Source organism: Solanum stenotomum, chromosome 1, assembly GCF_019186545.1.
Source record: "Solanum stenotomum isolate F172 chromosome 1, ASM1918654v1, whole genome shotgun sequence".
NCBI lineage: Eukaryota > Viridiplantae > Streptophyta > Magnoliopsida > Solanales > Solanaceae > Solanum > Solanum stenotomum.
The window spans coordinates 26,995,775-27,014,640 of NC_064282.1; the positions used below are offsets into that span (position 1 = coordinate 26,995,775).

At 32.5% G+C, this 18,866-nt stretch overlaps 2 protein-coding genes across 2 annotated transcripts in view; one reads left to right on the forward strand and one right to left on the reverse strand.

Annotated features, from left to right (window-relative positions):
• Positions 1 to 18,866, forward strand: part of LOC125858923 (uncharacterized protein At4g15545) — a 954,564-nt gene that overhangs the window by 310,462 nt on the left and 625,236 nt on the right. The window lies entirely within an intron of this gene.
• On the reverse strand, positions 14,127 to 14,764 carry LOC125859000 (histone H3.2). The gene has a single exon (XM_049538755.1). It carries the CDS (start codon positions 14,730 to 14,732, stop codon positions 14,322 to 14,324), a length of 411 nt encoding a protein of 136 aa, XP_049394712.1. The 5' UTR covers positions 14,733 to 14,764; the 3' UTR covers positions 14,127 to 14,321.

Here is an 18,866-nt window from a genome sequence, read left to right on the forward strand (position 1 = left end):
TCAAATTTTCTGAAAATTTAATTCATTGACTAAACTAATCCTTCATTATATTTACTTAACTTATTTCACATGACGGATATAAAATCCACCTGCAGGGTTTTCACGTGAAAACTTAAAAGTAACCATAAAGGGGTGTCTTCAACTAATTATTATTTCATTAATGTAATTTGTCATTATCTAATCTATTAGGAATTTATTGACTCATCAAAAAGTCTCACCTTTTAATAGATTAAAACAATAAAATAAATTACATAGATCATAATAATTATATCAAGATTAAGAGTATAAGTACATGTATTGGACTAGAGAATTTATTTATAAATATTCAGAACATTAATAAATGTCTCTAATTGGTTCGTTCAATACATACAAAATGTACTAGCACAAGAAGTTGGAATTTAATCATCCTCATAATTAAGATCAAATTATATTTAATCTTGTGCTATGATCATCAAGATGTTCGTCCTACTTCATATTTGATCGTGAACATTAATTTATAACTTATATGCACAGACAACTTTAATCTTCCGTGTATGAGTTAAAATACTCCATACACAAAATTGTCTACTATATAAGCAATGGACACACATATATACACAATGATCTATTCAAACAAAGATTAGGCTTCCAATTACGACAATAATTCTCAAATAAACGAATTAACCATATCGCAATAAATTACAAATTTTCCACTAAAAATTTGTAATTGCACTCCTCGATTTAATTTCGAAATCTACCACTACATCTTATTTAACCCCCGTGTTAGAATTACCGACACCAATCAATTATATTAAATTTTCTGAAAATTTAATTCATTGACTTAATTAATCCTTTATTATATTTACTTAACTTATTTCACATGACGGATATAAAGTCCACCTATAGGGTTTTCACGTGAAAACTTATAAGTAACCATAAAGGGGTGTCTTCAACTAATTATTATTTCACTAATGTAATTTGTCATTATCTAATCTATTAGGAATTTATTGACTCATCAAAAAGTCTCACCTTTTAATAGATTAAAACAATAAAATAAATTACATAGATCATAATAATTATAGCAAGATTAAGAGTATAAGTACATGTAGTGGACTAGAGAATTTATTTATAAATATTCAGAACATTAATACATGTCTCTAATTGGTCCGTTCAATACATACAAAATGTACTAGCACAAGAAGTTGGAATTTAACCATCCTCATAATTAAGATCAAATTATATTTAATCTTGTGCTATGATCATCAAGATGTTTGTCCTACTTCATCTTTGATCGTGAACATTAATTTATAACTTATATGCACAGACAACTTTAATCTTTCATGTATGAGTTAAAATACTCCATACACAAAATTGTCTACTATATAAGCAATGGACACACATATATACACAATGATCTATTCAAACAAAGATTTTATTATATTAAATAAATAACATAAAAATCTTTACAAGGGATTAAATAAAAATAATTACTATAACACAATTACATGGTTAATAGTATATCCCAACAATCTCCCACTTAGACTTATAACCATGCATTCACAATTTTAACATCCATTTCTTCCACATGCTTATCAAAAGCCTTCTGAGGTAAGCCTTTTGTAAATGGTTCCGCCAAATTGTTCTTCGATTCAATCTTCAATACTCTCACATCACCCCTTTGAGTTATATCACGAATCAAATTATATTTCCTCTCAATGTGCTTACTCCTTTTATGGCTTCGCGATTCTTTTGAGTTAGCAACTGCACCACGTTATCATAATAAAGTGTGATTGGTGCTTCAACTGAAGGAACCACTCCAAGCTCTTTCAGGAAGTTTCCGAGCCAAACAACCTCCTTAGCCGCCTCAGAGGCAACTACATATTCAGCTTCCATGGTGGAATCAGCAACACAAGATTGCTTGATACTCCTCCATATTACAGCTCCACCTCTCAGAGTAAATACATATCCTGAGGTTGACTTTCTTGAATCTCTATCTGACTGGAAATCTGAATCTGTATACCCAATAGGTACAAGATTTCCAGGATGGAAAACAAGTATGTAATTTTTAGTCCTTTTCAGGTACTTGATTTTATGCTTAACTGTTGTCCAATGTTCTTTTCCAGGATTAGACTGAAATCTACTAACCATGCCAATAACAAAGCAGATATCCGGTCTAGTACATAACATAGCATACATGAGACTCCCTACAACAGATGCATAAGGGACAACCTTCATTCTCTCTATCTCATCAGTCGTTTTGGGCGACTGATCCTTTGATAAAGTAATTCCAGTCTAAAAGGAAGAAATCCCTTTTTGGATTTTTGCATGTTAAACCTTGCAAGAATAGTATCAATGTAAAGCGCTTGAGACAAGCCTAATATCCTTTGTTTACGATCTCGCATAAGCTTGATCCCAAGGATATGAGCCGCTTCTCCCAAGTTTTGACATCAAAACGCGATGACATTCATTCCTTAACTAAATTCAACATGCTCACATTATTTCCTATGAGTAAAATGTCATCAACATACAGAATTAAAAATGCTACTCTGTTTCCTTCCCATTTTTTATAGATGCATGATTCATTTTCAAATTGATCAAAACCAAAAGTCTTAATCGACTTGTCAAAACAAATATTCCATGCTCTAGATGCTTGCTTTAATCCATAAATGGATCTCTTAAATTTACACAACATGTATTCATTGCCACTTTCTATGAAACCTTCTGGTTGTGCCATATAGATGCATTCATCAAGACTTCCGTTTAGAAAAGCCGTCTTGACATCTATTTGCCAAATCTCATAATTGTAATGAGCAACAATGGACAAGAGAATCCTAATGGATTTAAGCATAGCTACCGGCGAAAAAGTTTCCTCATAATCAATTCCTTCTTTTTGAGTAAACCCTTTCGCAACAAGCCTAGCCTTAAAAGTTTTCACTCTTCCATCCACACCTCTCTTTTTCTTGAAGATCCACTTACAACCAATATGTTTGACATCCACAAGTGGTTCTACAAGATCCCAGACTTGATTAGAGTACATAGACTCCATTTCAGATTTCATAACAACAATCCAAATTTCAGCATCTTTATCATGTAGTGCTTCGGCGTAATTCAATGATTTTGTATTAGGCTCTTCAGGGATTCTATCATATGATTCTCCCAAGAGCGTAAACCTTTCAGGCTTTCTAATAACTCTCCTACTACGACGAATGGCCACTACATGATTTGCTACTTCTTGAACTAAATCTTGAATATCTTGAACATTTTCCTCCACAACCGCAGGCTGGTGGACATTGGTCCCACTACTTTGAGGTAGCGAAATAGCTTGAGTTTGCTCTAGGGCAACCTCCTGCGCAGCCTTAGGTGCAATTTGTTGCCTATTGACATGTCTCCCATTATGTGGTCGTAAATGAATGTCAATAACTGTGTGTGGAGTTTGTTCTGTCGATTTATTACTCGTTATTCTTTTGGACAGTTCCTGTAACACAAGTTTACTTCTAGGAACATGGTTCATTAAATAGTCATGTTCTAGAAACTTGGCATTTGTTGAGACAATTACCTTTTGTTCCTTAGGATAGTAAAATAAACCTCCTTTAGTGCATTTTGGATATCCAATAAAAATACATACTTCTGTTCTAGATTCCAACTTATCTGTTTTTCCTTTTAGCACATAAGCTGGACAACCCCAAACTTGAATATGTCGTAGGCTAGGCTTTCGCCCATTCCACAATTCAGATAGGGTTAAAGGTATAGATTTTGAAGGAACCAAATTCATAATATAATTCACAGTTTTTAAGGTATATCCCCAAAAGCTAAAAGGCAAATCAGAATAACTTAACATTGATCTAACCATTTCCAAAAGAGTTCTATTTTTACGTTTTGCTACACCGTTTTGTTGAGGTGTTCCTGGGGCAGAATATTGAGAAGTAATTCCTGATTCTGATAAGTACTTAATGAATTATGTAGAAAGGTATTCACCACCACGATCAGATCGTAATGTTCGGATATATTTACCATGTCGCTTTTTTGTTTCAATCTTAAATTCTTTGAATTTTTCAAAGCATTCAGATTTACGGCACAACAAATAAATGTAGCCATGTTTTGAGTAATTATCTGTGAAAGTCACAAAATACTCAAAACCACCTCTTGCTTGTATCTTCATAGGGCCACACAAATCAGAATAAATTAATTCTAACTTATTACTGGCTCTATTTCCTTTAGAAGGGAAAGGCCTCTTTGTCATTTTACCTTCTAAACAGGATTCACAGGTTGCTAGTGCCTCCACTTTCAATGAACTCAAAGGTCCATCTTTAACTAACCGTGAAATCCTATTTATATTAATATGACATAGACGTAAGTGCCACAAATAAGTTGGACTCAATTGAGAAATATGTTTTTTTTTTTAATTCGAAACAACAATGTTATTTAGTGCAGTTTGTTGAAGCATGTTATGGAAAATTTCAAACATAAATAAATCATGTATTTTGGGAGCACTAATGATAAAAAGGTTATTATACTTAATAACAACAGAGTTATTCGCAAAGTGAATATCATAACCATCATCCATTAATTTAGAAACAGACAATAAATTCCTTCTTATAGAAGGAACATATAAAACATTATTCAAAACTAAAAGTCTGGAACTACTAAATGAAAGCGAAATTATTCCAATAGCTAAGACTGGTGTCGGCTCCCCATTCGCTTGAAAAACACTAACTTCATCCTTATTTAGCCGCCGCGTTTTCTGAAACCCCTGCAAAGAAGTGCATATATGATTAGTGGCTCCCGAATCTACAACCCATAATTGGGTAGAAACAACCGCTAAACAGGTTTCAACGACATTTAAAAAAGAGTTACCTTTGTTTTTCATCTTATCCTGAAAGTCAGGGCATTGCTTTTTATAGTGTCCATGCTGCTTACAATGAAAGCAATTGCATTTCGGCTTAGCCACACCACCCTTAGCACCTCCGGGTGTCACAACCTTGTGGGTCTTTTTTTTTCTCTGGAATTTTGCTGGTTTTGAAGAGGACGGCAACGGCCCAGCCTTGTCAACCAGGAATGCTGCAGGAGCTTGCTGCTTAATTATAGTCTCTGTCGCTTGCAGCTCATTCAACAATTTCGCTAAAGACATATCCATTTTATTCATATTATAGTTTAAGCGAAACTGTTGAAAACTGTCTGGCAAAGTCTGAAGGATCATCTCAACTTGAGATTCCTTATCAATCTCAGCACTAAGTATCTCCAGCTCATTCAAGTAATTCATCAACTTCAGCACATGTTCTCTGACAGAAGATCCTTCAGCCATTTTTGTAGTCAAAAGGGTTTTCATGGCAGTCTGCTTTGTAGCACGATTCTACTCACCAAACATCTCCTTAAGATATGCGAGCATATCGTAAGCAGATGTCATAGACTGATGCTGATGCTGCAAGACATTCGCCATTGAGGCAAGAATGTAGCATCTTGCCATCTCATCAACCTTAATCCATTTGTCATAGGCTTGAACTTCCTCATCAGTAGGATCTGCTGATTTGATAGGACATTCGTCAACCAATACAAATTTATAACTCTCAAAAGTTAGGACAATATCTAAATTTCGTTTCCAATCAACATAGTTTGGACCCTCAAGTTTATTTTGATTCAAGATTGAAAACATGGGATTGAAGTAAGACAGTTAATCTGAGAGAGATAGCATAGATCATTAAGTATACATGCTATATTATTAAAGAAGACACAACGAGACTCATATAATCATGCTTATAAACAATTAGATTTGATAGGGAAACTTAACTATTCAAGCAAATATATGAGCATGTTTAAATATAGTACAAGTTAAGCAAAACAAGTCCAACTCAGTTAGAGAGTATTTTGTTAAGTATAACAAGGTATATATGTATATAGCTGATCTCTCTTGTTCATTGATTCAACATGTAACTTAGTTGGAAAGTTTTAAACAAGTCATCAAAACAAAAGACATACTAAAATAGTATCAAAATATACAAGTTTATCCGATGGGGAAAAGGACCTAAGTCAACATATAAACTCATATATTTACTGTAAAATACATTTATAAGTGTTAGGGATGAATCCTTATGCCACTGGATTACTAAAAACAATTTTTTAATTTTTTGAAAACAGAGAAATGGCCAAAAAACCATCAAAACGACTTCGAATGGCCAAAAAAGGCCCTTGATCACAGAAAAGCTATGAGTATTGCTCACTGGGCCATTTCCAATCAGCCAACCAAAGTTGAGGCCAATCAGAGTTCGTCAGAAAAAAACCAGACTTGCCAGGCCAATGGCATGCTGTCCGTTTTTTTCAAACAAAAAATTCTCACAGTACTCTAACAAATATTCAGAATCCAAACAATATTTAAAAAACTTAAAAGCCTTACTCTAAAACTATTAATTCACGGAACATGAATCATGAATTCGTTTTACAAGATCTAAATTATGAACAATAATCAATAATACATGAAACATTATGTTTTCAAACTCGAATTATAAACAGTGATTTATTTCAATCTCATCATTGAACATAACATCAAATCATGAATTCATAAACAAAAATTAAATTATTTATGAAACAACGAATTCATAGATTAAACAGTAACGCATCATGATATAGACATTCAATCAATCATGAATTATCTTATTACATTATTTAGTATATGTAAGAAGACTCGCGATACCATTTATTAGAATATGCACAACAGAAGCTATATTCAGGATCACAAATCTTAGATGTAGACTAAACAATATAACATGAACGAATTTAGAAGATGACTAACCTGTTGAAACTTCTACAAAAGTCGTCCAGATGCCAAGGATCCAGAGCTACGATCTTCTCCTATTTCCTGATTGATTGTTACTACCAAGTTACTTGTGTGGGCAAGTATTACTTGTTTTAAAGGATGATTTCTTTCATACCACATCCAGCCTATTTATACTAGTTTTCCAACTCAAGAATGAATAGGAAAAATCAAATAAATTTCAGCCTTAATGAGCAATTAAGAGGATCATTCAAAATAAGAATAAATTGAGATTAATACAAAAAACATTGTCATCCATTTAAGGCCAAACGTTTTTGTCATTAACTCAATATTTGACTCTCAAATAATTCATCCTTTAAAGATCAACAATAAAATTAATTTTTCCTTCTTTTCAAACTTGGTCAATTAATCAGGCATAGTAGGGATCATAGATATATTTAATAGAGGCTTCCAATTACGACAATAATTCTCAAATAAACGAATTAACCATATCGCAATAAATTACAAATTATTTCACTAAAAAATTTTAATTGCACTCCTCGATTTAATTTCGAAATCTACCACTACATCTTATTTAACCCTCCGTGTTGGAATTACCGACACCAATCAATTATATCAAATTTTCTGAAAATTTAATTCATTGACTAAATTAATCCTTTATTATATTTACTTAACTTATTTCACATGACGGATATAAAATCCACCTGCAGGGTTTTCACGTGAAAACTTACAAGTAACCATAAAGGGATGTCTTCAACTAATTATTATTTCACTAATGTAATTTGTCATTATCTAATCTATTAGGAATTTATTGACTCATCAAAAAGTCTCACCTTTTAATAGATTAAAACAATAAAATAAATTACATAGATCATAATAATTATATCAAGATTAAGAGTATAAATACATGTAGTGGACTAGAGAATTTATTTATAAATATTCAGAACATTAATAAATGTCTCTAATTGGTCCGTTCAATACATACAAAATGTACTAGCACAAGAAGTTGAATTTAACCATTCTCATAATTAAGATCAAATTATATTTAATCTTGTGCTACGATCATCAAGATGTTCGTCCTACTTCATCTTTGATCGTGAACATTAATTTATAACTTATATGCACTGGCAATTTTAATCTTCCGCGTATGAGTTAAAATACTCCATACACAAAATTGTCTACTATATAAGCAATGGACACACATATATACACAATGATCTATTTAAACAAAGATTTTATTATATTAAATAAATAACATAAAAAATCTTTACAAGGGATTAAATAAAAATAATTACTATAACACAATTACATGGTTAATAGTATATCCCAACAGTGTGTTTCTATGAAACCGTCTGCATTTGAGGCAGCAGCTGCACCGATGAACTCTCTAAAATCTGATGAACTAGGCTAGGGTTTGTGAGATGAACGAAAGTGACTTAGGATTTGGGTCTTTAGATTTTAGAGAATATATTTTACCCATAAATCGGGTGGGTTTATTGGGTTACGGAGTGGGTTCTTAGGATTTGGGTTAGAAGAGTAGTGGCTTAGGATTTTGCCACATGTACATAAAGAGAGTGCCGTTAGTGGGAGGGGCAAATGTGCACCGATTATTGGACGACAAGAGCTGAGATGGACGAAAAGTATAATGAATGATATAGACGTACCATTTATTAAAGTTCGGGGGGTATATTTATCCTTTTTCCCTTTAAATAATTCTAATTTATATAGAGATTTGTGCTATATCTATGTCCACTTCACAATATATGGGGAATTATAAAAAAAGAGTAAACACTATACAATACAAATTTCACTTATTTAGGAGTTAATTACCATTCTTCCTGTGAGCTTACAATATTACCAATTCTACAATAATTCGCACCTTGAATATATGTATTTGACACGTCCAGATACATGTTAATGACATAGGTAAATAAGGGAAAATAACATTTTTGGTCCCCAAAATATACTTTATTCTGCTTTTGATCCTTGTATTATTTGATGTAGAACATTTAACCTTTAACGAGATAGATAGAGGTAGGACATATAGAGCACAATTTGAAATTGAGATTATCCTAGTTAATTTTGTAAACACACATTAGATAATTTTGATTTTTATTCATATATTAACTAGTATAAACTAGTATAAAAATGTCTTCTATTCCTGATTTAATATCCATCTAGATCTATTTTCTTTCTTTATGCTTGTATTCAAATTGCTTAGCTCAAGTTTCTCAACTTCTTTATCATGATTAACCAATTGTGCATCAAAGAATTAATAGATATATTTAACCCCAAATGAGAATAGAGTAGAATTGTGAAGTTAATCATAGTAAGGTAATCGAAGCCAAATACTAAGAAGGGCCTCATTTGAGCATATTTAAAACGATTCACTTGTGAAATATTAGAAATACTTGTTGGAGAATAAAGTTATCAACTTATATTTTGGAATGATAATCTGACATATCACATAACCTGCTTAAAAAAATAATTGTACTTGGCCTAAGCTGGCAAATAAGCACTTTAGAGTGTGCACATCTAGACACTTTAACTTGTCTCCGTTGTGTTAGTTGAACACTCTAACGACAAAATGATCATCTAGACACCTCCAAAATTAATGCGTCACGTCAACGTAGGGTGATCATAAGACACTGTAGAGTCGAGTTATTTAGTTGTCATTTGATACCAAGTGACTAGTTGAGATAATGATATATCTAGATGTGCACCCTCAAAGTTGGAGCTACGATCAAGTTTGAGTGTGTGTTTATGTATTAATGGTTTGTTTTTGCAAAATATTACTACTTTATTTCTTAAATGAAAAAGGGCCAACACTGAGAAAGAAACACAGCAGAGCAAGAAGTATATTACAAAGCACATCTATCATGAAAACTTTTCAAGTTGCTCTTCTGGAAAACCACAACAATTGCAATGCAATTACTGAAAAGTTGAAGAAAAGATTGGAGATGCATGACTTGGATGGTGATAAAGAAGGAACGCAACGACAGCTCCATACTACAACTACTGTGGAATCAAGCAAGAGGAAATTTGAGGAAAGGTTAGCACTTAGCAGAGCAAAGGAAAAATCGTAATGATGGACTTTTATGATATGCCTAAATCTGCTAATGACCCTCGTGCTCCTACACGTGAGCACTATGTCCGTGTGGTTTCACAAGCAAGCGTTTTGTTACATTTACGGTGTGTTTGGTATGAAGGAAAATGTTTTCCTGGAAAACAAGTAGATTTTTTACTTATTTTCTTATATTTGGTTGGTGAGTAGAAAATGCTTTTCGGAAAAGATTTTTAGTGTTTGATTTATGAATAAAAAATGTTTTTAAGAAATATTTTTTATTTTTACTAGAGTAGATAATAATTTTTGAATTGAAAAATATTTTTTAAAAATAAACTTAATTTTTTTTTGGGGGGGTGGGGGTAGAGGGTAGGGGTGAAAAAATAAAAATTTGAAGTTAAAAACAAACTTAGAATTTTTTTTGGGGGGGTAGGGTTGNTTTAAGAACAATTTTTTTAAAAAAAATTGGAGGGTGGGGGGGTCGAGGGTAGGGGTGAAAAAATAAAAATTTAAAGTTAAAAATATTTTTTAAAAATAAACTTAGAATTTTTTTTGGGCGTGGGGGGAGGAGGGGGGGATCGAGGGTAGGGGTAAAAAAATGAAATTTTGACTTTACGGTATGCCTAAATGATAATGTGGTATTGGTATGTCATGTCACCTACTAATTAAACTTTCGAGTTTCTCAAATGATCATCCAATTGATAATTATATTTTTCAAAGTCTTTCTTTATTTCTTAATAACCTCCGCATCAAGTCAATATTATTTATTGGACAAATATTTTCTTTAACCAAAAATATATTTTTTTATAGGTAAAATATTCTCCTATTTACCCTGTAAACTTACTCAAGAGGAGTAATATTTAGTTGATAAAATACGTTTTACTATTAAACCGAATAATAGGTAGATTTCTTTTAGGAAATAAAGGGGTGAAAATTGGTGTAACTAAAAAATAAGTAGCATTTATGGAAAATATGTTAATCCCTTGAAGAAACCGTCTATGCACTCCTAGTCCTATTTTGTGTAGAAAAAGTAAAGGTTAATAATTTGTAGGGGATAAAGATTTATTTTTAAATATCTTTTAGGAAATGGAAAGGAAGTTCCTAAAATTTCCTATAAGGTTTATTTCCAAATATGTTCCTAAAATTTCATATAAGGTTTATTTCCAAATATGTTGCTAAAATTTCATATATAAGGGAGCTTTGAGTCATGTTGATTAAACAGAGAAACAAAAAAGTGAGAGGTTAGAGAGAGTGTTGAGAGAATGGATGATATCGAAGAAGTATTCATGAAATGGAATTATATCGACAAGAAGCCTTATGATATATGCCACATGATTGAAGAAGCTATCCTAGTTGCTGGAATCAAATATCCTCATCAATTTCACAAGCGCAAAAACAGGATAATCAGGATGATATCCAACCCCAGTACCTTCGATGAAGATGACGACACTACTACTCTTGAGGAAGAAGACGATGATACCAGTACTACTCTTGAGGAAGAAAACAGTGTCGTTCGTGATGAAGATGAAGTGACCAATGCTGAGGAAGAAACACAGCAGAGCCAGAAGCAGATTACAAAGCCACTCAAAATTAGAATAACTTACTCCAAAACTGTTCAAGTTGCTCCTCTGGAAAACCACAACAATAGCAATGCAATTACTCAAGAGTTGAAGATTACACCCGAGACATATGACTTGGATGGTCTTAAAGAAGGAACACAACAACAATCTCATAATACTACTACTATGGGATCAACAAAGAGGATGTCCACCAAACATGTACAAGTTGCTCCTCGTGTAAAACTTCTTTCTGATTTTTCTTTCGAGAAGGAGCTTGATGGACACAAACAACTCAACAAACAGAGTCAAAAAGGTTTCAAGAAGATGGAGACTGACCGGATTCAACAGAAAAGAATTGATAGTGACACAGAAAAGAAGACCCCTACCCAACACAGGATGGGATCAACATCAAGAAAGCAGTGCACCAGTGGTTTAACCAAGACCATGTCAGCGTCATTGAAGAAGATGAATGTGGCCACCGAGCGAGTACAAGCCCCTCCTCATCAACACAGCAACTGCAATGCAATTACAAGACCAATACAGAACTCTGCACCAATGCAAAAAGAAACACAAAGCATCAATGAAATAAAGAAATTTGAATCAAGTAAGAGGAAATTTGAGGAAAGGTTAGCAGAGCAAAAGACAGCCAAGAGACGGATCATAATGGTTGATCACCACGATATGCCTAAACTTCCTAATGACCCTCCTGCTACTAGACGCTGCTGGAATAGGAATAGGAAGAGGTTTTGATATTCTGATGATTCAATATATATTGTAATAACTACATGATTACTATTTTTTATTTGAAGTAATATAGAATTTCGTTATATGTTTTTATCATCTTAATCCAACTCATAGTTTACTCATACTTTCCTTACACTGATGCATGCACAATCAGGAATCAGGATGCTATTTATCTCTCTAGTCTCAATAACTGTTAACCTACATAATCCTGACATGATCTTTGTAGCAAGTATATGACTGTACACTACTTGTCCCAATAGATTAATTTGACTGGTTCCATCACTTTGTTGACACATTCAGAATAAAATCTTACCTTCTTCAGTTGCGAAAGTATTAATAATGAGAACCAACAGCTGATGAAACCATTTGCAATCTACACATAAGCTGAGTACTTCAAGTTGAGACTCAAGCTTAAAAAACAAAAACTCTCCCAGGTAACACAGACCAACAATCTGAGGTAAGACAAGAGACTGAATTATTCAACACCTTAAAGAACAATAGAGAGAAAAGGCAGTGTCCTCTTTTCCAAACATAACTTAATTTTTCTGAAGTATCAAAGTCAGCTAAGAAGTCCACAATCTCTCTAGCAGACTGGTGTTCTCAAGTATACTTCAGCATATATAATGACTGTTGGCCAAAAAAATATGCAATTAGGAAGCTTGTACGAGGTCTATTTAGCACAAAAGTCGATAACCATTGATAAAGAGTGAAATACTGAAAAAATACACTAGCATTTAGATAACAAAGATAATATTCAGTTTCAGACAACTGATAAAAGGGAACACAGCTTAGCTTGTAAAATACCAATGCCACAAAGTGAAGACTTTGTGAGTCAATGTTGAATTAAAAGTACCTCAAATCTTGGCAGAAAGTAATGTTATTCCATTTTCCTACTCCTACATAAACAAAAGTGCATTTTGTTATCAGGATTTTTTCGACCATAACAAATGTCAAGTAGTCCTTTGTGATAGTATTCTGGGATCTGGATACATTTATTCCTCCCCAAAATACATGGCAACAGCAAGCACTGAATAAGTACCATAAATGCAAATTCTTCATACCCAAATATCAGAAGGTAAAAGTAATAAAAATTTATACCATTTCAAAAAGAAAGATACGTAAATTCCCCAATTCGAGATAGAGTAGCTTTCTGTATGTGTAACCAAAGCCTCGTCACAAAATAGTGTTTCAGTCTTCAATTGTTGGCAAATTTATATATACAGTCAAGACATTCAATTTTGAGTAATACAAACTAGTGGTATCACTAGTTATATCTCAAATGTTAATAAACAAGCCATTTGCATATACTTCTATGAAACGAGTCATCAGATATACACAAGTTAATCAATTCTTTCACAAATCAATTCAGATTGGCATTCTCATCAATCAGATCATTGTACATAAGGGCAAACATCAGTTCACAAGTTCAGGCCAGGAATCATTTCTCTAGCAAAAGTTAAATATTGATCCAATAACCAAGTCACAAAGTAACATCAAGCAAAAGTACTATACTAAACAAAAAGTGAATTACATAGCAAGAAAGTCATTTCAGAAATCTTTTAGATGACTCACCAAAACAAAAGCAGGTCTACCTCAGCATACTTCTCTCACCATAATACCATAAAATATCATGAAGCCACACAAGTCTTGAACTTAGATAAGCATAGTACTGAACTAGCCCAAAGCAACTAGTATTCAAAAGCCATACAAATTCAAAACTTACCTAAAACTTGCCAGAGTTGAGGAGCCTCATAATAGACCAATCTCACCTTAAATACAACAGCAGCAGCACCACAACTCATTTTGCCAGAAGCTAAACTCAAATAGAAAAATCATTAAATTACTACCAGGTCAAATGCAGTATAAGTTCAACCCATAACATTGGATAATGATAAATTTCTATTAAAAAACTGATAAAGAAAAGGTTCTTAATAAGCAAAAATAATTCACCATAGCTACTAACAATAATTCAAACTTCAATGAATGGGAAATAACGCATAGATGTAATAGCAATATCTTTGATTGAACAAAACAGAGTACAGATTTCATTACTCAGATTCCAAAATTCTAGTAAACCACCAGTTTACACATACTACAACTGAAAGCATCTATAGATGTACACTACCAAGCCTAGCATTCCAACTTCCATCAACAGATCTAAGCAAAACCATTGAATACAAATTGTCTTTAAACCCTAAAACGTTTATTCTTAAGCCCTTTCTCCGCGAATCCTCCTAGCAAGCTGAATATCCTTAGGCATGATCGTGACCCTCTTAGCATGAATTGCACAGAGATTAGTATCTTCAAAGAGACCAACAAGGTATGCCTCAGCAGCCTCTTGTAAAGCAGCAACAGCACTACTCTGAAACCTCAGATCTGTCTTGAAATCCTGAGCAATTTCCCTCACCAGCCTTTGAAATGGAAGCTTCCTAATCAACAACTCCGTAGATTTCTGATACTTCCTGATCTCCCTCAAAGCCACAGTTCCTGGGCGGAAACGGTGAGGCTTCTTCACTCCTCCAGTTGCCGGAGCTGACTTTCTTGCAGCCTTGGTAGCTAACTGCTTCCTTGGTGCCTTTCCACCTGTAGATTTGCGAGCTGTTTGCTTAGTACGGGCCATTTGAAACGGAATGAATACAGAGAAAAAGTAAAGTTCTGAAATGATGAATTAGAGAAATGGGTAATGAATGTATTTATATTGAGAGATAGAGGGCGGGAAATTTGGAAATTTTGTAAAAGAGTTTGAAATCCTTTTGGCGCCGTTGATTGAGATTTTGAGTTTTGACGGTGGAAATTTTGTAAAAGAGTTTCACAAAAGAAAAAATATTTAAAATTTATGATCAAACAATGACCTTGTTAGCTCCCATCTGACCATAGATTATGAATTTAAGTTGAAATTTAGAAATTTAAAATTGTATTTGGATATGTATTTTACTTCAATATTAATTTTTAAGTTTTATAAGTATAAAATTTAAAAATATTTAGCGATCAAACTATAAAATTTTACGATAAAATATTTTTTTAAAATATTACTTTGACAAAATTTATGGCCAAAATGCCAGCTTGAGAAAACGCCAGATCGAAGCAATGGTTGCGTACGTAGATTAGCCTATTAGCAACATTAGATGTTATTTTTGTATTTGTACTTTGCAATTTAAAACTGATGTATATTGAATAAACTTAAAGGCTTTAATTAGAATGTTATCATGTTAATTAATAAAATAAATGTATATAAAAGGAATAAATTGTTAAGATACTGAATTGCATTAAGCAAGACTAGTTTCTAAGGAATTGGGTATTTGAATGTGTAATGACTGGAAAGATCATTTTTGTAAATTTTTATAATATTACTATCGTACCCTTCTTGATAGTTCCCCGAGTTAATTTTGAACAATTTGTGAAGTTGGTTTGAGAATTTTAAACTATTCGATAACTACAGTTAATTAGTTAACATGTATTTATTAAGTAATTTCTTTTAATTTAATTGGTGGTTAATGGGCCAGTTTATAATTTATTTAACGAAAATTAGCAAACTAGTCACAATCTTTAACATAATTATTAAAAATATCTACACTTTAAAATAATTATTTAAAATGTCAATATTTTAGAAAACAAATTGAATCATAATATAACTAATCTTCATTCCTTTTATTTCTCAAATTAGGTCATTATTTATTTCACTATCCCGTAAAAATATTAAAAATTCATCACCCACTTACCCCTCTTTCTAGGTTTTACCTCAAATCACTTTTTTCTCTCTCTTCTCTTTTTCACCATTGCTATCTCTTTTCTTTGTTCAAGAAAATCAACTCTTCAAATTTCCTACACTTGTTTAAGAAATCTCACAATTAATTCAAAATATTCTTCACCCATTGATAAAGTAAATTCGAAGTCAACAAGTATTTTGTGAAGTTTCTTGTGATTTTGTTTTTATATTCACCAAGTATTTTGTATTTCAAATTTTTCGTCTTTTAATCAGTATTGTTTGATTTTTTTTGTGAGTTTGTTTTCATATTCACAAAGTATTTTGTCAGATTTTCCTCTATTATGTATTTCATACTTTTCGTCTTTTAAGCAATATTGTTCGATTTTTTTGTAATTTTGTTTTCATATTTGAGATTTAGTTGATCGTAGAAATCTACATTATACATCATATATTGTTTAATTTTTTATACATTCATATCTAATAATTTCGAATTTTTCTTATAGAGTTACTTATGCACAAGTAAATACGGATTTTCAGATTTGGATTTAGTGAGCAAACAATCAGAAAAAAGGAACACAACAGACGACGACAACGCCGACGAAGAAGAAGAAGAAGAAAGAGAGAGTCAGATGAAGGTTGCAAAAATTGTATTCATACCAGAATTGTATTCATATTAATTTTGTTTGTCAATTATTGTTCTTTTACTCAGCATTTGTATTTGTATTAAGAACATTACATTTCTTTGAGAAAATGGCCAAATGACCCCTCATTCTATTAGCGGATTCTCAACTACACACTTATATTTTAGGAGGGTTCTATTACCCCCTTGAACTATTTTATAGTAGAATTATTTGCTCCCTAATGCTGAGTTGGCAAAGAAAGTGTAATATACCTTCTCAAAGAGAGTGAGATGCAAACTTTCTTATTTTTCTTTTTCATATTAATTTTCTGAATTTTTTTAAAATTTATGTATGCTAATATTTACTTTTATTTATCTTTTCCATTTTATTTTCTTTCTCTTCTTTCTCTATCTCTTCAACACGCCGTTTGATTTAAATTGTTTGAAAAAAGTATGAAATCACCTCACTGTTAATAATAGTTACTACTAACGCTATCTCCTTTAATTTCTTCTTCTTTTTTCAAAAGAAATCGACTTCACTAGAAAAAATTAGAAGAATTCGAGATCAAATTAAAAATCAACACTTTTGCATAGCTAAGTGTTCATAAGTTGAAGCACAAGAACACAAAATTGAACAATATAGAGGAAACCCAGTTGAGTAAATAAAATAACAAAGCATCAAAGTCAAAATTAGTATCTTTTACAGCTAAATTTTTACTACTTCAAGTATAAAAATGCACAAAATTGAAGAAACCCCGTTTCGAACCAGATTCGAAAGTTGATTAGTGATTACTATACAAGTATATCAACATCAAATTCTTTAACACGAACAACCCATAAGATTTTCTCCTTTTAAATTGTTGTGAGCCAAATCACTATGTTTACGACTTTGAAAATCCGTAAACTTTCAAGGATTTCACCAATCAAATTCTTATTTCATTCAAATATACTTCATTTTTTAGCTTCCCAAAGTCCAACAATATTCTCATCGGAGAACACCCATTAAATACCAAACTTAGATATTCAAGATTGGCTTGTATAAGAAAATTGAGAACTTCTCTGAAAATAATTCAAACAAAGATTAAGAAACTAAAAATTTTGAGGTTTTAGAAATGGAACTTGGAATTTCCACTTTAATGGCAGGAAATTTGTAGTCAAAGAAAAGATGAATGGGTTGAAATAGAAAAGAAAACACATATAGAAAGGAAATAGAATAAAAAGTAGAATAATAATATTTTAATAAAAAAAGTACAATATATTTACATGGCATTGCGCGTGCGGCCCACCACTTACCACAAATCTAGGTGTGACCTTTTAAGGGGCAATATATTCCACTTTTAAAATGTCTAGGGGGGTAATAGGACCCCCGTAAAGTATAAATATGTAGTCGAGAATTGACTAATAGATTGGGGGGGTCATTTAACCATTTTCTCTATTTCTCTTTTAGTTTGTAGTCATTTCAATAGGTATGCCAAATAGATTTGTATTTCTTAAGCATGTATCCTATTTTTTCATAGTTAATTTATATTTTGTTGGAATGTATGTGTCCACTTAGTTACGATAGGACCAGGTCCTTAGCACGATTACAATAACAGAAGTAAATAAGTACTGAAAGTAAAGAAGGTACACACAACTTTACGTGGAAACCTCCTTACTCAAGGGAGTAAAGTCACGACCTGTCTCACATGATTTTTCAAAATGCTTTTACTAAACTTCACAAGCCAAAGTAAAACCCAGTTTACAACACACACGAGATTAACCTACTAATCTTTATCCTGAGTAATACACTATCACTTAAGCAATTCCTGTATTGCCTACTATACTAACCCAATTGATTAATATAGACTTTGACGTAAGACACTAAGTTGCCCACAACTACGTTCTTACAAAGATTCACCCAAGGTTGAAACGTTTCTATCTCAACGAAATGATTCCTACAATATATGTACAAATACAAGCAATCAAAGTAACAGCTGATTCAGGCAGCAATAATGCAATCTATTAGGTCCCTTGTTGTTTTGAAGCTTAAATTTCTCTCTTTGAATGAATGAGTTAGTTTGTTGTTTGTTGTCTTGAATATATCAACATCAAGAGTTAATACACATTAGACAAACAACCTCATCCCTTTTGATTGGTGTAGTACTCTGACGACTTCACCAACTTCTGACGCGGACAACTTTCCAACTGTACAACATATGATCTAGACGAGCATACTCTGTAGAGTACCGGGTCCCTACAATTGTGAGGAGATCATCAAAACATTTGGGAGCATTAAAACTTATCATTTTCCCCTTTTTTAATGACGACAAACAACTTAGAAGCTGCCTCACATGAGTGTTAAGCATTCATTCAAAAATACATTAATTCCCCCTATCATTGTTCCCCCTATCACTGTTCTCCCCCCTTAGTTCAGTTCCCTTCTAATTTCA

Bases quoted from the DNA above. Each gene is read 5' to 3' on its own strand.
- LOC125859000 (XM_049538755.1), bottom strand. From the start codon at position 14,732: ATGGCCCGTACTAAGCAAACAGCTCGCAAATCTACAGGTGGAAAGGCA.